The 23794-nt window shown below is 42.3% G+C and overlaps 1 protein-coding gene across 5 annotated transcripts in view; it reads right to left on the bottom strand.

Annotated features, from left to right (window-relative positions):
* Positions 1-23794, bottom strand: part of TSHZ2 (teashirt zinc finger homeobox 2) — a 380154-nt gene that overhangs the window by 132782 nt on the left and 223578 nt on the right. For 3 of the 5 annotated variants that reach the window (XM_038750105.1, XM_038750104.1, XM_038750102.1), the window contains one exon: positions 13206-17541. In XM_038750105.1, the coding sequence (XP_038606033.1) occupies positions 14480-17541 (3062 nt within the window). In that variant the 3' untranslated portion in view covers positions 13206-14479. Of the gene's footprint in view, positions 1-13205; positions 17542-23794 lie in introns of those variants that run through there. The other 2 variants (XM_038750106.1, XM_038750107.1) reach the window with 2 other exon arrangements.

The following is a 23794-nucleotide window of genomic DNA, read 5'->3' as shown; positions in this document are numbered from 1 at the left end:
AATAAGCGCACCAATGCAAGCAAGAAGCATACACTTATCATCATTTGATAACATGTTTAATGACAGATTGACGGGAGATTTGCAAATGTGAACTGGCATCAGTGTTGCTAACTTCAGCTTCTGCCGCCTCCTCTGCTATGCCAGCATATTTATGTGCATAATTTGATTTCTCAGCCACACTGTTAGTACATTTTTAATATTAACTATGCAAGAACAGACAGCCGAACTTAAGTTGCACTGATGGTTTGAGTTCATTAGATTGAAAAAGATGGGCATTGATGACAAAGACGGAGATGGCAGCACAACATCAAAGAGGCAACCCTTAACAAACACACTCCATTTTGAACAAACTGAAGTTACACATTTCATGTTGTCGGCTGCAGCAAAACTCTTCTATACAAGAGGGAGAAAAAAGCAGTTTGTGCCCTGGGCATTCTGACAGCAACTTTACAGGAAGCTCAGCAGGCTCACGGATATGTGGCTGGAAGACTTGTTTCCAAGCCAAATTCAGTAGAACCCTGTCCCCCATTTTCCCTGTAAGCCTTATTCACTCTATTATTGATAATTATAATAACGCCTAGGGTTTATTAAACACATTTCTTCTGAAGAATTCAAAGTGCTTTGACGTCTGCATTTTTCGTTCATTCTCCCAGCATCCCTGTGAGGGAGGGAGAGGTGAAAGGTATTATTGTCCCTATTTTATGGATGGAAAAACAGGTGATGAGAAAACAAGGGTTTTGCCCAAGGTCACACTGAAAGTCAGTGGCAGAGTGGGTGTCAGAAAGCAGGTCTCTTGACTTCGTGCTACTAAAGCACTACTCTGTGCTTTAGCGCTTCGGTTCTTTACAGTAAATAACCAAAAGTGTTGTTTTCAGTGGCACACTTATCAGATATTTTTTTAATAGCATTTATTAAGCGCTTACTATGCGCAAAACACAGTTCTAAGCCTTGGGGAGATCACAAGGTGATCAGATCGTCCCACATGGGGCTCACAGTCTTAATTCCCATTTTACAGATGAGGTAGCTGATGCACAGAGAAGTTAAGTGACTTGCCCAAAGTAAGATAGCTGACAAGTGGCAGAGCCGGGATTTGAACCCTTGACCTCTGACTCCAAAGCCTGTGCTATTTCCACTGAGCCACGCTGCTTCTCTTACTATTTAAGAGAATTTAATGGCATATTTAATGGCAGCCCAGTTCAGGAACTTCTGAAAGAGGCTGCACGTGGCTGATTTTCAGCAGACAGACTTTGCAAAAATGATTTGGTAGCACATTTCCATCTGGGCCCTACAGGACTAATTTGCTTTATTACACAATACTAGGAAGTTTTTTTTTAAATTGGTATTTGTTAAGTAATAATAATAATAATAATGTTGGTATTTGTTAAGTGCTTACTATATACAAAGCACTGTTCTAAGTGCTGGGGTAGATACAAGGTGATCAGGTTGTCCCACTTGGGGCTCACAGTCTTCATCCCCATTTTACAGATGAGGGAACTGAGGTCCAGAGAAGTTAAGTGACTTGCCCAAAGTCACACGGCTGACAGGTGGCGGAGCGGGGATTTGAACCCACGACCTCTGACTCCGAAGCCCGTGCTCTTTCCACTGAGCCATGCTGCCAAGCACTGTACTAAGCACTGGGGTAGATACAAACTAATCAGGTTGGATGCAGTCCACGTTCCATATGGAGGCTCACAGTCAGCACCCATTTTACAGATGAGGTAGCAGGTATCGAAAAGTTAAGTGGAGTGGCCAAGGCCACACAGCAGACGAGTGGCGGAGCTGGCATCCGGTAGGTTTATGATATAGAGAAGCAGCGTGGCTTAGTGGAAAGAGCTCGGGCTTGAGACTCAGAGGTCGTGGGTTCGAATCCCCGCTCCGCCACCTGTCAGCTGTGTGACTTTGGGCAAGTCACGTCACTTCTCTGTGCCTCAGTTACCTCATCTGGAAAATGGGGATGAAGACTGTGAGCCCCACGTGGGACAATCAGATTACCTTGTACCTACCCCAGCGCTTAGAATGGTGCCTGGCACATAGCAAGCGCTTAACAAACACCATCATCATTATTATTATTGTTTGAAATTTTATGATATAGGCTGAATCTCTAGATGTGACACCATAAAAGTCAGGCTGATAGGAGTTTATAGTTGTTTTAATACTTTGGTGTGTTTTCATTTGGGCACATCCAAGCTTCTATGGGGCTGGGATGATGCCAGTGTAGCACTCTCTCACGTACTTTCCTAGCACCTTGTAACGTGCCGACGTTATACAATTCCCTGGCCCACTTTCCCAGCTCTTGTGTTAGGTCTTGTTAAGGACCAGTTCTTCTAGCACAAACACAACACACAGCACATCACCATTCCTGACCCAGATTGCCTTACGTTGCACCAGCTTTGGGTCAAAAATGATCTTTTCTCCCATCTTTCACAGACTGTGACACAAACTCCAATATCACTGAAATGAATTTAATACTGATCCAGGGGGATGGGGACGTTTAATGAAGAAGTTGCAAGGGGATCCTATAGACAGAATTATCGAAGGGGAGATTCCTTCAGTCTATTTCTAGCTCTGACATTGGTTCAGGGGGAAATTCCAGATAAATCCATAACCGCAAACTGCCATACAAATTTCAGAAATAGCTCCGGGAAACAGAGCAAAAAGTGGAACTACACAGGTAATACTACTGCTACTACTACTAATAATAATAATAGCATTTGTTAAGCGCTTACTATGTGCAAAGCACTGCTCTAAGCACTGGGGGGGATACAAGGTGATCACATTGTGGGGCTCACAGTCTTCATCCCCATTTTACAGATGAGGGAACTGAGGCGCAGAGAAGTTAAGTGACTTGCCCAAGGTCACACAGCAGACATGTGGGGGAGCTGGGATTAGAACTCGTGACCTCTGACTCCCAAGCCCGGGCTCTCTCCACTGAGCCACACTGCTTCTCTAGTACATAGGTTGGAGTAGAATGAGTAGGGTACAACCCTCTCTCTTCAAAATGACCACAGCCTCTCTGGTCTCTTTAGCCCATTTTATTTAAGCACGCTTCATTTTCCCCCAACTATTACTTTGTGGATAGGATGCTTCCTTATTCACTGTGATTTATAAGCTAGAGCTAATGCCCAGTTATAATTCCCCACTTCAGATGTGAAAAATAGCCCATAATGCACAACACCAGGGGCTCTCAACAATGATATATAATTTCAAAATTAACATGAGGTCGAAGGAGCCAATGTATTTTGAACTAGGAACTTATGGATGCAAAGGTTAAAACTCTATAAGGTAAGTGAAAGGAATTACTTGAGTTATTAAGTAAATGTCTCTGTTATGATTCCCAGTATTTGAGTTGTTAGGTTCAGTTTTTCCACCACTACATTCAAAGTGCAGGCACGCACTCAAATGTATAGAATATACATTTATAGATATAACTTTGTTACATACTTAAATTATTTATTCATATTTATGTCTGTCTCCCCCTCTAGATTGCAACCTGGGCAGGTAACATGTTTAATTCTGTTGTACTGTACCCTCCCAAGTGCTTAGTACAGTGCTCTGCAAATAGAAACCACTCAATTAAATGATTGATTGTTAAAATGTTCTTGACAGTGGTAACCTCCCTAGCGCTTAGAACAGTGCTTTGCACATAGTAAACACTTAGTAAATGCCATCATTATTATTATTACATTAGATACGTATCCTAATAATAAAACACATCTTATTGTTAGGAATACTGTCTAATATCTGTCACAGTAGTAATAATAATAATGATGGTATTTGTTAAGCGCTTACTATGTGCAAAGCACTTTTAGGTGATCAGGTTGTCCCACGTGGGGCTCACAATCTTAACCCCCATTTTACAGATGAGGCCTAGAGAAGTTAAGTAACTTGCCCAAAGTCACACAGCTGATAATTGGTGGAGGCAGGATTTGAACCCATGACCTTTGACTCCAAAGCCCGTGCTCTTTCTGCTGAGCCATGCTGCTTCTCTAGTAGTTAGCAACAGTATTTCTTAAGCATTTCCTGTGTGCAGAGCACTGCACTGAGTGCTGGGAGAGAGTTTGCAGGTGGGAATTAGACATGATCTCTGTCCCTCTGGGGGTTTACAACTTAAGAAGCCCGGGGATGGGAGAGTGAAAAAACTGAAGACTAGACATAGACCTGCTCAACATAAGCTATACTGCGGGCAAGCAATGGAGCAGAAGATTCAAGATTAGAATTGAAATGGGGGTGTTAAAAACCCGATCTGAAGGCAAACCAAAGGAACCCTCAGAGAGTATCTTGAGACAGTATCATCATCATCAATCGTATTTATTGAGCGCTTACTATGTGCAGAGCACTGTACTAAGCGCTTGGGAAGTACAAATTGGCAACATATAGAGACAGTCCCTATCCAACAGTGGGCTCACAGTCTAGAAGGGGGGAGACAGAGAACAAAACCAAACATACTAACAAAATAAAATAAATAGAATAGCTATGTACAAGTAAAATAAATAAATAAATAAATAAATAAAGATTTCTCCTAAGTTGTACCATTTTGTTACATTTTCCTTGACTTAAACTTTGATAAAGACCATAATTTCTAAATTCCTGTCGGCTCCTGTTAGTTTGCCAGCGAAATCTGGGTTCCATTTAGTCAGTATAGAGTTGTCTATCCATCTTCGAAACCGCACAAACTCTGGTGGTTGAAATTTTCAAAGAATAATCAATCAATCATATTTATTGAGCGCTTACTGTGTGCAGAGCACTGTATTAAGCGCTTGGGAAGTACAAGTTGGCAACATATAGAGACAGTCCCTACCCAACAGTGGGCCCACAGTCTAAAATAAGCACCGTCTACTACATTGTACCACTCAGGGTCACACCTGGAGAGTTCCCGGTGCTCTACCAGTCTCGACTATAGGAGGGATATATGTATATATATGTATGTATATATGTATATATATATATATATATATATATACCTATACATACCTATACATATAGGTATATATGTATATATGGTTGTACATATTTATTACTCTATTTATTTATTTATTTATTTATCTTACTTGTACATTTCTATCCTATTCATTTTATTTTGTTGGTATGTTTGGTTCTGTTCTCTGTCTCCCCCTTTTAGACTGTGAGCCCACTGTTGGGTAGGGACTGTCTCTATGTGTTGCCAATTTGTACTTCCCAAGCGCTTAGTACAGTGCTCTGCACATAGTAAGCGCTCAATAAATACGATTGATTGATTGATTGATTGATTGAGGGAGAGTCAGGCAGAGGCCTATCCATTCCATTCCTAGCTTGGGCAGTGGCTAGCGAGTGAAGGCAACCTGCTCCAAGTCAAAACTCACTTGTGCTGGGCAGCAACGACACGGGAGAGAACCAAGGGCGAAGACTCAAGTTTACTGAGCGGAAAAGGAGGCAATGGTAAACCACTTCTGTATTTTTACCAAGAAAATTCTACGAATACACTACCAGAATGATTGCAGATGGATGTGCGGCATTCTCGGAGAGATGTGGCTATGGGTCGAAGACTGGCTGGATGGCGTAAGACAAGACTAGATTGTAAGCTCCTTGATGGCAGGGGGTCATGTCTACCAACTTTATTTTACTGTACTCCCCCAAGGGCTTAGTACAGTGCCCTGCACAAGGTTACTGCTCAATAAATACCACTGATTGACAGGCAAAGAACATTCAAGGATCAAGCGAAGGGAGCAAGTGAAGGAGGACAGCTAGGGAAGATTTTATTATGTTAGTATGTTTGGTTTTGTTCTCTGTCTCCCCCTTTTAGACTGTGAGCCCACTGCTGGGTAGGGACTGTCTCTATATGTTACCAACTTGTACTTCCCAAGCGCTTAGTACAGTGCTCTGCACACAGTAAGCGCTCAATAAATACGATTGATGATGATGATGATGATTTTATTTTTTTTTTAAGAAGGAGAGGATGAGATGGTTTTCTTGGTACTTTAGTTAAAACTACCATGACTCTAGAGCACCAGAATTACCCTGGCTGTTCTCTGTTGAACTCCGATCGGCTCTGGCATAGAACAGTCACATTGATGGATTGTAAATTTGATGACATTTAACATCTGTATCAGCTCTTCTCTGATCAACAGGAGTTTCTGCCACCAAACAGAATAGTTATGGAAGAGTTCAGCAGTCAGGGGAAGGCCAAAAGGTCATTAAATCGTTTTGAAAAAATAATAGGTTTCTACATTGAGTCTCACCAGCAAGCCTTTGGCTGAGGTCTGGACCATCTAGGGATGTTATTCAAGGAAGGGGGACTGAGAGACGGAGATGTCAATTAAACTAAGATTGAAAAATATGAAGGCTAGCACAGTGGGGTCCTTAATTTTCTATTTTATGATTCCAGAATAAGCACTAAACAAGTGGTTTGTTGTTATTCAAATTAATTCCTCCTAAGAAATATGGGCACTCCGTGCCAGTCATACTACTATCTCTCTAAAGTTGATGCCAATCATGAGGGTAGGAATTCCCCATTCTGTACATAGTTGCCCTTTGTATTCAGAAAGACACCACTGACTGTGAAGTTCACTTATGAATGTGTGGATGGCTGAAAGGGACAGGGCAGGATTCATGGTCCTGGGCACAGAAAAATGCTGTCTCGTGTTGTTATACTTTTAATGTTTGTAGTGCCTGGTGCTATTTTCTTTTTACCTCCTTATCTTTTTCATGATGAAGCTTCTGGTCAAAGAGAGTTACCCTGTTCTTGGTGCCCTGTGTGGTGTTTATCCTCAGCAACTGAAGCCCAGTTTTCAGCTGGGATTCAGCACTGTCTGAGGTTTTGGTTTACTGTGCCCTTATTCTGTCTTGCCCCGACACAGCTAAAGGTCTAGGTGAAGTTGAATCTACACACACACACAAACACACAAACAGAGAGGTGCAGAGTGGAGGATGGAAACCCTATTGTTCGCTCTTGTACTTCACCTTTCATCCTTCCCATCCCCTCCAATCAATCAATCAATCAATGGTATTTATTTAGCCCTTAACCGTGTGCAGGTCACTATACTAAGGTCTTGGGGAGTACAATAAAACAGAGCTGGTAAATATGTTCCCTGCCTACAAAGAACATACAATCTAGACTCTTCTTACAAATTTAGCCATGCATCAGCGGGCACTTGGGCAGCGGGTTGGCTTGGGCAACAGCAGAGATCATCCGAGATGGCACAATAGCTGCTCCCAGCGTGGGGATGCTGCTTTCAATGGAAAGGCTGCCAAAGCACCTGAAGTTCACATCAAATGTCACACATTCTTTCAAATTCTATGCTGGGAAATTAGGAATCCAGAGGCAGTCTGGATCAAACTACCAGTTCACTTTTCTGGGTCTTTTCCCCTGATAATGGCCAATGTTTACCCAACATCACATATGGTAATAATAATAATGGCATTTATTAAGTGCTTACTACATGCAAAGCATTGTTCTAAGCGCTGGAAAGGTTACAAGGTGATCAGATTGTCCCACATGGGGCTCACAGTCTTCATCCCCATTTTACAGATGAGGGAACTGAGGCACGGAGAAGTAAAGTGACTTGCCCAAGGTCACACAGCTGACAAGTGGCAGAGCCGGGATTTGAATTCATGACCTCTGACTCCAAAGCCCGGGCTCTTTCCACTGAGCCATGCTGCTTCCTTTGGGAGAGGAAATTAAAGGGGTCTTTTAAAAGGCAATACACTATTTTGGGAAATACACTGGACAGAGTCAACCCATCTTTTGTTTTCAGGCTCCACATATTAAGCTGTTTCTTTCTGATGTGTGGGTGGCCCCTAGCAACTTCCTTTAGCCTGGAGACTGTGAGGCACATTTTGCGCTCACCATGCAGGGCAGTTGTTTCTTATCTTTCTAGGCTGTTCATGGATGACCAGGGGGCTTTCTTGAATGGACAATTCTCAGTGCAAAACTTTCAGCAGTAGCCTATTCCATCTTTTTTTTCCCTTCAACACACAGAAAAAACTGTTGTCTAACTCTAAGGAAATAGGGAAGTTCATTCAATCGTATTTATCGAGTGCTTGCTGTGTGGGAAGCACTGTACTAAGCACTTGGGAGGGTATAATATAACAGCCAACAGGCCACATTCCCTGACCACAATGAGCTTACAGTTTAGAGGATGAGCTTACATGGGGGGAACAAAAGGGAGTTGTTCTGAACAATCCCGAGGGGAGGCAATGGGCCTAAGGGAAGGAAAAGATCCTTTGGTTGAGACTGGGTTAACTCAAAAACTGTGTCTAAATGATGATGTTAATGAGGCTACTCTTTCTAGAATAACCATATACCTTCATTATAATGATCATTAAGATCCACTTGGAGTATTATTTCTTTTAATGGTACTAGTAAAGCACTTACTATGTGCCAAGCACTGTACTAAGCGCTGGGGTAGATAGAAGATCATCAGGTTGGACGCATTTCCCGTCCCAAATGGGACTCACCGAGTCAGAGGGGTTGCTATTTTCACTCACATGGAAGCTTCAAGGGGTTTCTTCAGTGCAGAAAGTTGTGGAAGTGAGAATGAATATCCCCAGATAAGTTATCCCAACCTGTTGGTCTCAGCAGTGTTGTTAGGAAACAGGCAAACTTAATGGACACAGGTGGGTCGGTTGTTCGGGTGAAGAATGAGAAACCAAAACTCATTTTTCCCCTCTAACAAAATGGTCAAGGTAGGAGAGTAAAGCATGGATGCACATGGGCAAATGGTGAATGAGGGGCCCAGCAGCCCAGAAAACCCTTAAAGGTAAAGGTCCTCTCAATGGGAGAGAGAAATGATAGTCAGTGGGAAGAACTGGTATTTTCCAAGACGCCTGCTGTGGCATAAAGGGAGCAGATTAAACCCACACCAAACACCAACAATCAATCAATCCTACCCACTCCTGAAAAACAGAGCCCTTAAGCTCTTCTCCTGGGCTCCTGAGGCCATCCAAGCCCTCAAGCTAAGCAGGGAGTATCACTTAGACTGGTTGTTCTAGAACTGGCAAAACAAAATATATTATTTTCATTAATAGTTGAGGTGACTTCTGTTCCGCTTGTCCCCAGACTGGTCTGATGATTCCAAAGTCAAGATGATTCACTGGGGCTTCCAAAGCCCCCTTTTTTTTATTTCCGAGGTCTAAAGGAAACACGTATTTAAAAAAGTAAGACTAGACTGACTAGTAATAGGAAATCATCACTCAATTTAGCAGCTTTTTTTCCCAAGTCATTTAAAAAAATCCAACGTGATTTTAAGCAAAAAATCCGATAGCAAAATATGAATGTAAGCCACTAAGCCTGCAGTTTCCTTCAAGCAGAAGCATAAGAGCACACCAACTCACATTAATAGCGAAGCGTGTTTCCCAAAGATACAGCTCAGTTTCTCTTAGGGAGCAGGAGAGGCAGTGGCTGCCGTAATACTGCTCCTTAAACTGCAGAAAACAAAGCGAATCCAATCCAAATGTCCAAAGCCCAAGTTAGCTTCATGTGGTCTGTATAGTGAGGGTTGGGGATTCAAGAAGGGGGAAGTGGCAGAAGAGCATTTTAGAATTTATTTCAATACCACTCCAATCATTAGTGCTACACCTCTGGGCTATCTGGACCCCACTTACTAAGCATATTTCAGGTAACTTGTTTCACTGGCAAACAGGATTTCAATAGTACGCAAAACTATAGAACTTCTCAGTATAAAGCCAGCTAGATTCATATGTGCACTTAGTATACTACAAATTTCTTTTTTTCCTAAGGACCTCAGCAGTTTATGTATAGAGAACCAAACAGTTTTCTTAGGTGTCCACAGAATCCATAAGGTCAGTTGTCTGTTAGATCCCAGCTTATAAAATTCAAAACCCATTAACTACAGATATTTCATCCTGTTCAGCTACACCGGCAAATAACACTTGGGTTCCTTATTTATACAGCTGCAACATGTACTGATAATTTCCATGCTGTCATAAGTAGGCACCAAACCTCTAAAGGCAAGGCTTAAATAAAAATCATTAAAAAATACAGATACCTTCTCTATGGAAATCCGCTTAACTTGACTTCTTCAAAAACTCAAGTAGGACTCTACACTAGCACATTTTCAAATACCGAGTGTGGCAAAATCACATTCAGTGTTGCCTTATTGGCAAATTTACATTTTTTACATATTTTGTAGAATCCGTTAAAACGATACAATGGCTCGGTGGTTATTATTTGGAACAAATCATCCTCAGTCATTCGGTTCAGATTGTAAAAATAACCTCTGAATTTAAAACTAACAAACCGAAAGGCAGAGTTAGTGTTCAGTGGGCTGTCCCTATCTAGATGGCCATCGTACCTGATCTCATTTCATCCTGTTTTAAGAATACCAAGCAATACCCATTCCTAGTGTTTGCTGAGGTGAACGCTCTGAACAAAAGACTGAAAGTTCTCTAAAACCCCAAACTGTGGCATCCGCCTATGGCTATTTACACTGGCTTTAATAGCAGAACATGACCTGCACTGATTTTCAACAAACTCCAATTTCAGAAAGGGGATGTGAAAGCGACTGCACACAAAAACCTCTTCTATTTTGGTATACTTAACACATACAGTAATCTGTGTGTCCTATATATCATTTAACAAACTGCTTGGCAATTCTTCCAGGGCGTGGTATAATGACTGATTTAAAATCACTGCATTGCTAAAACTGCATTGTTCTTCATCAAGTTGAGTCATTTTTATGTGAAGTGTCAAGCTCTCTAACAAATAACTGCTGCCAGACAAATCAAGTTCCTCATCTTAAAGCTACGGCTAAATAGTTTATAGCTTTAATCTGCTCACTGAGGTGTGCAGTCTATGACAGTAATTATAAATGCAAGGAGAAATTATAGCTGAATGCTTTAACTGCATTAGGAGCCATTTGATGAACAATCATGATTGCCTGCTCATTTTCAACAATAGAGGGCAAGTTAGTGTCAATGCATTAGAGGGTTTTCAGTTCTGCTCTGCTCTTTCTTCCATTTACCACAGAATGTCACTTGTCTTCTATAAAGTAGAAAAAAGCACCGTAGAAGCTTTAAACTTGATGTTAAAAAAGACAAAGGAGGAAATGGGGAGAAAAACTGTTTATCATTATGACTCATTTTTGTTTTGCGGCAGTTTACTTTTAAATCAGCTTATTACAGGTAACTGCTCGTTTACCTATCAGGGACTTGAAAAAAAATCTCCTCCAGTTACCCCGCTGAAGTGGAGTTTTCACTGATAAAGCATTATTTAAAAGAAAAGAAAGTTTAAAAAAATCAAATTCCATAGAAGCTCGACAGCGAATTTGCTGCAGTTGTTTTTGGCCTCTTTGGTTATCACTGTCACCATCTGCACTCAGAACACCAAAGGTAGATTACAGAGTTTTGTTCTTTTTTTCCCCTCTCTGGTGTGGGAAAGACGTTTTTAATTTAGCTGAAGAATTACCCAAATGTATTTTAAAGACATAAATCCATATGAAAATATGAGCTAATTAAAACATTGCACTCCCTGCCGTTCATGGATTTTCAATTTAGCAAGAGAAAAAAATGCATCTGGTTAAATGAAAGGATGCTACTGATGTCAGACTGCAGTACATGAAAAATAATGTTACTCCATATTAAAGAACCCAAGACTAAATTTCAGCTTAAAAGCACTGAAAAACCCAAATTAGGGGCGAAGGAACAGCAGTATCCAACATATTTACCGTTAAAAGGTTTCAGTCGAGATCCCAAAGATAAAGCTGAAATGAAGTTTTATTTAAAACAATGATATATAATAATGCTTTCTTTCATTGTATATTAATGTTTTCTTATATAATAGTGCAGAGCAAACTCAGAAGAATGAACTCTGAAGTCAAAACGTTATGTCCTACTGAGGATATAGGCATCTTCACTTGGAAATTTTGATAACTGAAAGAAAACCTTTGGTTGATTCACATCATGTTTTCAAAGCTGAATCTAAAAACTTTGGGGAGGAAAGATTAGAGATTTTTACTTGGCTTGCTACTTTGCATCAGTAGGTTTTTCCTTGAATGCATTTCTTTACCGCTGTTATGTAGCATTACCCAAGACCCAGAAGCTATTCTTTCATAAGGACTTTATGACATAGGCCTATTTCCTATGATTTTCCATTTTATTTTTTCCTCATAAGAGAAAGTTAAGATTGAGATGGAAAATGACTTGAGCAAGGTCACAAACACAGCAAGTGAGTCATAGGAGCCACAAAGTTGTCATCCTACAAGCCCAAACTGGCATTCAGCCCCACTCATTCCACATTCCAGGACCAGATTCTTAGCCCCTGTTTTGGAGACACCCACCATTTTGTGAAAAAAACGGTAATTACAAAAGTACTTATGCATTTTCAAAACTTTAATACTTTTTACACTTAATTTATATTATTTACATACACGATACTTAAAAAATCTATATGAAATATATGATGCAGTTCCCAGCCTATTTCTTAAGTCAGAGAATCCAGATGCAGGTATAATATTTCTACAGTCATTTTTAATGTAGTTGTTTGAAACCTTATTATTTAACAAATCTTTTGCAGAGGTGCAGAGCAAACTCAGAAGAAAATACTTTGAAGTCAAAACGTCATGTCCTACTGAGGATATAGGCATTTTCACTTGGAAATTTTGATAAAATCTATACAATCCTTTTCAAAATAACCCATTAATTTCACAACAATTTGTGCTATCATGCATAACAACTAAAATTATAGTTGCAGATAACCATACGAACCCTCTGTCACCACTTTTTAAAAATATTCCATAGTAAGTAAAATGCAGTCTGCATGGTATAAATTAGTGGTGTTTCTTGGGTACTAATAAAATATCTGAAAAATTTCCCAATTCTTGAAGATGTTCATATAGCATCTTATTATTTTTAGGTTATAACTTTTTTTTTTCTTCTGGGCCCGATATAAGCAAACCTGTTTTTCTACAATCCACCCGCTGGAGTCACAGTAGAAAAATGTTTATACAAGTTCGGATGCTCAGGTTTCATCGTAATGATAATAGTATACTCCAGTGCTTTTAAGATCCAAATCGAAAGTATCTGTCAGGTATGAAGCCACAAAGATGCCAAAATAACTATTCTATTTAGGTACTAACAGAAACCTCTTGTGTGCAGGTTTCCAAATTATTCGTTTACCTTCACAGCCCAAGTAAAAATACTGCAAGCTTCAAATTTCTACTACAGATGCCTTTTCTCTTCCCTCTTCTTATTTACACACCACGATATTTTGGCAGAGATCATGTTTTTTATTAAATGACTACAAAACTAACAAATGGAAAACTGGTCCTTACTATAGCACAATTAATGCCTTTTATTGCATTTGTTCTTTATTTCTATATAGGTGGAATTACTGCTTGGGAACACGTGCCAGTCTTCTCTGAGAATTCTGTGTGATGTGCTTTTGGCTAATCCAGAAAGGTCAGGATGGAGAAGTAAGACATATACTTCTAGTACGGGATCAAATTAGTGGACTTTTTCATATATTACCCATTGCATGTTCTTGTGCATTAGATTATGCTTCAGTTTGTATCCCAAAAAACAAATAGTGCCTAGAAAGATGATATTCTTTCATAATATACATTTTTAACTGACTCAGAAGAAAAATTTAATCTGAAATTCAGACCTCAGAGGGGAAAACAAAAAATCCCGTTTCTGACCCGTGAGATTTCTTTTTCACCAAACACTTCCACTTTTTTCCCTTGAGGGAAGAATATCAAGAAGTGCCCCTCTACAGTCCCCTCAGGAATAAAGAAAGTAACGACCTAACCCCTAACAGCTAATAACATTGGCAAGGCCAATGACTGCCAGATGATTTCAAATGAAATTCTGCAGGTCCCTTCTTGCTACTTTGAAAGTCCTTAGAAATGTGGAGTGTGTATAGCAAACAAAGCTCCTCTCAGTTCATCTGTTCGAGGAGTTCAGACAAACTGCACTCTGCATCTGCCTTATAGCACACAGTGGTGAGAAACTGGGGGCGTAGCACTTGTTGAAAGAAGCACAAAGAACCACTGTTTAGATATAGTTAAGGCTCATACAGGCAATGCTCTATTTTCAGAGCTGGCCGGTTATCCCGAATCCTTGCTTCTCTTCTCCTACCCTTCCTCTACCTCCCTCGTAGCCGTTCATCGCTCAGAACATCTACCGGAAAGGAAAAAGAAGAAGGGCGAGCAGATAAAATTCCAATCTGCCACTTTGGCCACATACTGGCAGCTCTGGTTAGAAATCGGAGAGCGGAGAATACCTATTACTGTGAATTTTGGAGATTGGTGGGTTTACCTCATCCAGCCTATTCTAGTCTTCCCATTCACCGGAACAACAGAAAGTCAGTTTGCAATACATCTATCATGCTTTACTCTGTCCAGAAATAAGGAGTAAGACTAACTACTGGAATCCTATTTTACACTTGGTCATGTTTGCTACTTCTAGGCAGGCACATCTTCTTTCAAATGTCTCCTACAATTCCCCCAAAGATAATCCACTACAGAGTGAATGCATACCTTCAGATCTATTCTTCATCCACCTCTGCTACAAACTGTGAATGGTGTTCGGGTGACTTGCTGTGTGTTTTGCTTAGATGAAGCTTTACTGCATGTTTGCTCGCAAATGTCCGACAGCACAACTTACACTTGAATTTAGAGTCTGTGTCCTCTTCCCCAGCTATTGTTTCCGGTGATCTTTGAACAGATACCCTGGAGATTTCTTGCTCTACCTTGGTTTGCTGTTCCACTGCCAGCCTGTTCATGTCTTTCATTTGGAAACCTAGGTGGGACTCTAAGTGGCTGATGTAGGTAGATGGGGTTCTAAACTGAGATGCACAGTCACTGCAATAGAATATAGGGTGCCCCTTGTCCATGTTTTTCAAAAATTTGGTCCCTCCAGTTTTCCTAAGCTGATACTTGACATTTGCCAGCCAGTGGCTAATGGTGGTCATAGACAGTCCGGTAAACTTAGAAATCTGCATGCGCTCCTGTGGGCCTAAATCAGATAACAAATATTTACCTTCGGATGTCTGAAAGAGGCTGGAGGCAAACTGAGCTTGCAAAATCAGAAGGTGCTGAGGATTCCAGTTTGACTGCCTGCCCTTTCTTTTATGCAACGTGGAGACTTCGGTGGAGACGTCTTCGAAACGCCTGACGTCCATTTCCAGCTTCATGGAAGAGACCCTAGAAGAGGCGGCAGGTTTTGGTGTGGTAGCTTTCGGAAGAACTTTGACCATGTCGGCGATGTCGGACAGAGCGTGTTTCTGAGGCGGAGACGTGCACGATTGTGCTTGGGCCGACTCTGCTTTCTTGCTTTTGGATTTGGTCAGGTCAATGGGCTGATCGTTGGTTTCAAACAGGTAATGCCTGGACACGCTCGCTGGTCTCGATGGGGCGGGAGACAGAACCGGCTTCTCTACGATGCTGAGATTTGGCTTGTGAAACACAGAAATTGTGCTAGAGCTGGGGCTCGAACTGGCCTGAGAACGCAGAGGCTCAGTGGCTTTGCCCAGGTGATTATTCAACACGGACTGCAGGGCGCTGAGGGGGTTGATGCCTGGCAGCTCCCCGGGATGGCTGGCGGCAGCACAGCCATTGCTGAGAGAAGACGTCGGATCCTTGAGTTTTGTCTTTTCTTTCTCTCTGCTTTCTTTCGCTTTGTCCTCCTCCTTCAAGGGAGGCGACTCAGTCTTTTTGGAGTCTGAAGGGCTCTCGCTTTTGGGGAGTGACTCTCCCTCACTTTGGCTGAGTGAGGACGCTTCAGGCGGCGGACTGTCCTTCGTGTATTCCTTCTGGGCTTCGTCTCTGTCCTCTGATTCCTTCTTAACTTGGGTGCACTGGGCCAGACTTGCGGGGACAGACACGAGAGGCATGACCTTCCACTTGGGCGCGATGGGCCTCAATTTATTGGTGATCGTTGGCCTGATCTGCAGTACTTGTGAGCCCAACGGCAGAGAGGGCTTTGTCCCTTCGGAGAGCTGGTAGGCCGCGTGGATGCTGGGATACGCGCTCCAACTGGGAGCCCCGTTTTGAGCTTTGTTGATGGCCGTGGTTACGGTGTTCTCTAACGACTTTAAAATGTCCCCTCCTCCCTTCGATCCGTCTTCTAAGTCCTCCTCCCTAAGATACTGGTATTTCATGGTAGGATCCAACGGTTTCTGAAGAGTGTCCTCGTAGTCTTCATTTTTGACCACTTTCTCATCTTTGTTGATTTCACCTGGTTTCTCTCTTTTGCTCTCGTTCTTTAGCTCCACGGCAGACACCGCACCGTCCGATCCTGTGCTATTTGATGGCTTGGGCACGGGCACCTCACCGGCCGGAGGCTCTGACAACGTTTGCATTTTCTCTACCGCTAGCGGATCAAGCACCAGCTGTTTCCCCTTTTTGGATGCAGAGCTGGTGACCTTCAGAAAGTGACCCGTGACCATCATGTGAGTGGTGAGCTGCTGCAAGGTATCGTGTGAACTCCCGCACTCCATGCACTTCAGGATCTGGGACTTGCAGGCCTCAAACTGCCAGGTATAGCTGGCCCCATTTTGGTAGCCATAGCGGTTGTTAGAGGATAACTGCAGGTTGGCACTCTTCTGAGGAGAAAACGTATCAGCAAAAGACCCGGTGGTAGAGTCTGGGGAACAAGGTCGGTTGACGTCAAAAACGCGTTTCTTTGCAGGAGTGACCATTTTCGAAGAAATGGTGGGTACTGGCTCCTTCAAAGGCACTTTTTGGTAATGCTTTGTTTTGATCATGTGGACACTCAAATCTTGCAAGGAGTCAAAGGAGTCACCACAGAACATACATTTGAGGACCTTTTGTGCATCTTCTTTGTCCATGTCCTGAAAGGCCCTTTTTCGGGGCTTCGAGTAGCTGGTTGGTCTGTGCTTGTCTTTTTTGCGGTTGTCATCTTGGTAATGACCAGTTTCGTTCATGTGTACCGTTAACTCGACTAAGGTGTCGTACGCTGCGCTGCACTGTCTGCACCGAAAGCGGCTGGCACCCGTGAAGACCGTTCCACACATTTTGCTGCTCTGCCTGTACAACTGGACGGAACTGAAAAGGTTGGGTTTGGAGACGGGTCTCGAAGGTAGGCTCTGTTGCAGGCTTTTTGACAAAGCATCCTGGTGCCAATCAAAGTCACTTTTATTGCCTCCATTGCGGTTGTCGCAGCTTCTCCGTTCGCTGTTAGATAACTTGAGCCCGAGCCCTAAGCCTGTCCAATAGGAGTCTGTTAGGATGTTGGCATAGACTGCAGTCATTTTATCCATGCAGTTGTGCGCTTCCTTCTGAAGTTTAGGGTGGGCATTCGTTTTCTTTTCCGGGGCATCTTTACAGCAGTTGCTTTTAATGTCCGCCACTTGGTCACTGGCATCGCTCAAGAGAGATTCATTTTCTGCATCTTGATTAGACAGATGACTGACTGGAGAGTTCTGGTAGCTAAAGCTACCTTTTTGCTCGGGGCCTGTTTCTACTTCCTCGTCTGTGCCAGTGTCATTGCTGCCCTGATGCTGAGCTACTGAATTGCCGTCTTCATCCTCTTCCTCCTCCTCCTTTATGTCTTCCTCCTCCTTCAATTCTTCCTCTTGGACATAACCTGAAATAGAACAGGAACACGTGAGATGCAAGTCATGCACCAAGTTTTAATTTCTCTCTCTGCTTTGAGTATATACCACACCCAACTCAAGATTCATTTCATCTACACTTCACGAACCCTTAATACTAGCAGCAGTAAGGGCCAAATGAGGCCTTTTGTGGAGACCACTGTTCCTTACTGAGGGAGAGAATCATGATTCTTCACAGCTTTTCAAGCTCCCTCGTTGGTCATTACATGCTTTAGGCATCTTATTCAAGCCGGTTTGTTGAGGGACAGCTTTTGGATTTATGCTTATGACTTTCAGGTGCCAATAAATCATCTCCTTCTTGGCTTTAGAGAAAAAGACATTGTCTAGACACAGAAGTAGAAAATCGGACCCTCGCCATCCAGTTGATGGCTCAGATATCACAGCACCTGGGTGTGGCTATCTGGCTGTCAAACTAATTGTGACTGTTATGAAGTCATCTGGATGCCAAGCTACCCCACCTGCTACAGATGAAAAATCTTTCATTAGGAGAGTGTGACGTATGGCTTTCTGGAAAATCAGAATATTATGGCGGAAGTCTAGAAACTAAAGGGAGAGATAACCTGGAGTATATAAATAATACCCCATGGCTAGACCTAAAATGTGTTAGTGAACACTATCTTATAAAGAATAAAAGTGAAAGGCCTAGGTAAGAGTAGGACAGTTGTGGGTCTGTCATGGTTTCTTCAATTTCACTCATTCAATCATATTTATCGAGCACTTACTGTGTGCAGAGCACTGTACTTCTAAACTGAGCACTTATTCCAGTGCTCTGCCAAGAGTTAAGCAATCAGTAAATACCGATTGATTAAACTAGATGACATAAGGATACATTTGCAGACCGATCTTCACCTGACCCTTCAAACAAGCAAATAGAGGCCTGCAATTTTAAATGCATGATGATTTGCAGTTAGGCTAACAACTGCATACTTAATTTGTGGATGCAAAATGCTATTTGCAGCTGCTCTTGGTAGAAATAATTGTATGGGCACAAATGCTGTGGGAGGATAAGTGAATTGATAAGACAAATAGCAATCAACCTAAATAATGCATTTATCTTGCTGCTTTGCAAGGGATTTAGTTCTTGGGTTCCAAAAGCAGAGAGAACTGGGGAAGTTTTCACATCACTTGGCAGCGTCCTTGCTATTCATTTCTGTATTTTCTTCTTACATCTTACTGATGGGAAGAGGGCCCTCTCACCCACCAACAATTTTACCACTGATATAGAGTGCCTATGCCCAGGTATATGGTCTGACAATTTATGTAGTCAGGGTTTCAAAATTCCCTAAAGAGGATAAAATAATTAGAAGAGTGAAGAAGGAGTAATTGTGTCCTAGATACTTGATGCATGGATAGGGGTTTAGGAAGGGAAGAGTTGAGAAAAGAGAGGTAAGAGTTGGGAGAGATTGGGGATAGAGCTTACATATCAAACAGTGGTATTTATTGAGCATTTACTGAGTGCAGAGCAGAGTCTCTTTGAAAGAACTAACTGGGAGATTGGCTGAGGATTGCTGATTGAACTCACATACAGTAGAAGTGGTAGTATTTGTTCCTTGCCGGACTGATCACGCTAACTACACAGAGCTCATAAATGAGAAAAGCAAGTGAAAAACACCAGAAGAAAAATAAGGATCCATTGAATTCAGATCCCACTTCGGTCCAGGTTGTGCTCTGAATCTCAGAGTTTAGAAATAAAGCACCGTACTTGTTGAGAATATTGGTTTACGTGCACCCAATAGGAAAAGAAATGTGTTTCTTGCTGACATTTGGAAACTGACTATGAGAGCCCATCCATTTCTCACAATCTACTTTGTCCTTCTAAATGGATTCACCAGAAGGAAAAGTATCAGACAGCCAACACCTCCCCCACAATACAGATAAAATTTTCTGCTTAATTAGGCATTGACATGTTTACTATAACCTTTACAGAAGAATAACTCATGCTGAGAGGTCCCTTTCTGTTTTCTCCATAGCGCGCAAACCCCATCTAATGAAAAATATAAGGTGACATGTGATAAGCCCCCATAAAAACTTGCCAAGGCATTAGTCAAAGTGAGTGTAGTTTAATAATGGCTAAAGATGATAGGCAACTTAAAAAAAGACACCCACACTTTTATTCTGAGCACTTTAAACCATTCGCTTTAAGTGATTTCGTTTGCTATTGACACTGTATGAAGACAGTGGGGGCATCTGGAACGAAGAAGATATGGATAAAAAATGAATATCTGCCTCTCCGTCTATCAAAGACTTAGGAGCAGTGTGGCTTAGTGGAAAGAGAATGGGCTTGGGAGCCAGGGGACGTGGGTTCTAGTTCCAGCTCCGCCACATGTCTGCTGGGTGACCTTAGGCAATCCACTTAACTTCTCTGTGCCTCAGTTACCTCATCTGTAAAACGGCGATTACGACTGTGAACCCCACGTGGGACAACCTCATTACCTTGTATCTACCCCAGCGACTAGAACAGTGCTTCACAAATACTATCATCATCAACAACATCCACGTGTAAATCTGGAACTCGTAGGGCATCAATTTATACAGTTCCTAGCTTTTTCAACAGGAAAAACCATTATAATTAGATTTCTCTTGGTTTCCACCACAGCGTTGTAGGTGGGCTTCACGTCCACTCATTCATTCATTCAATCGTATTTATTGAGCGCTTACTATGTGCACAGCCTGTACTTAGCGCTTGGGAAGTACAAGTTGGCAACATATAGAGACGGTCCCTACCCAACAGCGGGCTCACAGTCTAGAAGGGGGAGACAGACAACAAAACATATTAACAAAACAGAATAAATATGTACAAATAGAGTAATAAATACGGACAAACATATATACAGATGCTGTGGGGAGGGGAAGGAGGTACGGTGGGGGGGATGGGGAGGGGGGACGTACATGCTCTACGTCCATAGCATGTATAGCAGTGCACTTAGGACTGTTCGATAAGTCTGGTTAATCTACTCATTGTTTTAAAGTTCTCTATTTCGTGTGAGCACAATGACTTCTGTTCCCTCTATTTGGAAAATTCAGGGATTGGTAATGTTTCACTGTAAGGGGCAGAGTGCCCTCTGCCTGCATAAGCAGCATTCGCAGAAGGCCAGGTGAGATCCCTCACGGAGACAGGGCAGGGCGAGGACTCCAACAAACCGGCTGAAATCCCGACGGCCACCTGGGCAGCCTCCATCAGTGTTCAAAGGTGCCATAAATTGTTTTGTAAATGCCACTTTGGGACTCTCCGAGGATGCCATTCTTCGAGGGTAAGGGCATGCATCAACTTGGAAGCATGGATGTGTGTGTACCCTTGCGTGTATCTGTGAAGGGATGTTAGGACTGTGGATTTTTACACAGTATGTGTCGTGAGACAGGGGTCAAACTGGGTTCGTACATAAGTGCTTGATTTTGCAAATGTAAAATCCACTGGTTAAATTAAGAACAGACAAGGTGGAATAGATGGATCTCAGTACGGCTTTGTCAAATAGGCATGGCCTTAGGAGCAGGCCACGGAATGGAGAAGTGGGTTCAGACTGGTAAAGTGGTTCATGTCCCCATTGGCTTCAGATAATAATGATAATAATAATAATGGCATTATTAAGCGATTACTATGTGCACTGTTCTAAGCGCTGGAGAGGTTACACGGTGATCAGGTTGTCCCACGGGGGGCTCACAGTCTTCATCCCCATTTTACAGATGAGGGAACTGAGGCCCAGAAAAGTCAAGTGACTTGCCCAAAGTCACAGCTGACAATCGGTGGAGCCGGGATTTGAACCCATGATCTCTGACTCCAAAGCCCGGGCTCTTTCCACTGAGCCACGCTGCTTCTCAAGGTCTCTTTGTTCTTCTCAAGATCTCTTTAAGCCACCAGTTAGTGGCAGCTAGAAGCAGCGGGGACAGTGGAAAGACCCGAGGGCTTGGGAGTCAGAGGACCTGAGTTCTAATCCTGGCTCTGCCACTTACCTGCTGTGAGACTTTGTGCAAGCCACTTAACTTCTCTGTGCCTCACTTACCTCATCTGTAAAATAATAATAATAATGATGGCATTTATTAAGCGCTTACTATGTGCAAAGCACTGTTCTAAGCGCTGGGGATTGAGACTGTGAGCCCCACGCGGGACAGGGACTGTGTCCAACCTGATAACCTTGTATCTACCCCAGCACTTAGAACAGTGCTTGGCATACAGTAAAAGCTTAATACCGCAAGTATTATTAATTATTATTATTTGTGGATCTGGACTGGGTTGGGGTGAGGGGGAGACACTGAAGACAGGAAACAGGCATTGCTTCTATGCATTGTTAGTTTATGGGCACAAAAAACTACAATTCCCCAAAGTCCTCAGGTATAACCATGCAGGCCTAAATGACAAACATGTGTAAGTGATCCTGGCCTTTTTTTCCCTGGAGAACTAATCAGATTTAGTTGGATGTTGGTCCAAGTATGAGCCCAGTACTTATCCACTTTGGTCCACATCCCACAGCTTCAATCTGTAACTCTGTTCAGTGAAGTGAGGGAACAATGCATTATAATACTATCTTGACTTTCTAAAGTTGCTTTCATTTTTTTCAAAGCACTTACAAGTCCATTATCTCATAGTTTTCTTCACAACATCTTTGGGAGGTAGGGGTAATAAGCATTATGAGTCCCATTTTGTAGATGAGTAAACTGAGGTCCGGGGGGTGCTCCTTTGAGGGCAGAAAACATGTCACATCTTTATTCTGTGACTTCCCAAGTATCCTGCAACAAGTGGGTGTGCCATATAAACAAATTTTACTACCACGGAGGTTGTGATTGGCCCCAGTCCACAAAACAGGCAGGTCACCCAGTTAGTACCAGAACTTCTAGTTTCTGGCCCCAGGTTTTTTTTCCACTAGACCACAATGTTGCCAACAAAACAAGATACCCTCAGATTCTAACAAAACAGACACCTTTAGCTTGTAAGCCCTCTGAAGGAAACAGAGCATGTCTAAGCCCCATCTGTGTATTCTCTCCCAGTGATTTGTATCCTGTTGTGCACACACAGAAAACACCTAACCAATATTTTTGCTATACCCTCTTTTCACTCACGGCACTCTCCCAGACCACACTGGTTCGAGGAATCAGAGTTTCCAAAAGTTTCTTACCAAAGAGAAACTGAAATTAATTTTCAATTAAGGTCCCAAATGAGCAGTCCTCCTAAGGGAATTAGAAATTAGAAATCGAATCTTTAGGTGGCAGCTTAGCTGGGAGGTAGTGCGGGTTTCACTTTCCCAGATGCTTGCAACTCATGTTTCCGGGACAAGTTTGAGAAACCAACTCTACGATTACCCAATTTCTGGTTCTGACAATAATTATAATAATGACGGCGTTTATTAAGCGCTTACTATGTGCAAACCACCGTTCTAAGTGTTGGGGAGGTTACAAGGTGATCAGGTTGTCCCACTGGGGGCTCACAGTCTTAATCCCCATTTTACAGATAACTGAGGCCCGGAGAAGCGAAGTGACTTGGCCAAAGTCACACAGCTGACAACTGGCAGAGCCTGGATTTGAACCCATGACCTCTGATTCCAAAGCCTGGGCTCTTTCCACTGGGCCATGCTGCTTCTCTGGCTTCACAGGCAAAGCATTAAGGAGGCAATACATTTCCCCTTAGAGGACCTTGGGGTTTCTCTGCCCTAATTTGAGACAGCTCATCCTCTATTTGGCAAGGAACACGGAACTCTTGAAGGATGGTTCATTTAGGACTTCAACAATAGACACTTTGAGGGCAGGGATCATGTCTTCCAACTCTATTGTACTGTACTCTCCCATAAGCCACTGGAGGGACAGAGTCTGTGTCTAAATCTTACCTGTGTACTCTTTTCCCAGCACTTAGTACAGTGCCCTAAACACAGTAAGCACTTAATAAATTATATTACTATTATTATACTACTACTCCTCTCCTAAGCATTTTAATACACTGTTCTGCACACAGTAAGCTCTCAATAAATACCAGCAATCGACTGATTGGATAGTGTACCAAGTTGCTCCTTATAGGAGGGATTGGAAATCTTTAGAGGGCGAAGGGTTTTAAATCGTTTATGATTGTCTGGGAAAGTCGCAAAAGGGGCTCCTTTAGGTTCTTTTTGTGTTTCAGTTAAAGCATTAGAAAATATAAAACTAAATATAGTATCTCATTGTTGCGGCTCCCCCAAGTCAGTAAGGCTTTTGGTGAAACTGTGCAAAATAATTCATTGGTGTGATGGAGTTAGGTATCAAATT

Source organism: Tachyglossus aculeatus, chromosome 8 (genome assembly GCF_015852505.1).
Source record: "Tachyglossus aculeatus isolate mTacAcu1 chromosome 8, mTacAcu1.pri, whole genome shotgun sequence".
NCBI classification, from domain to species: Eukaryota; Metazoa; Chordata; class Mammalia; order Monotremata; family Tachyglossidae; genus Tachyglossus; species Tachyglossus aculeatus.
Note: the sequence above shows the minus strand (reverse complement) of the source record. Positions and strands in the feature narration are given on the sequence as shown.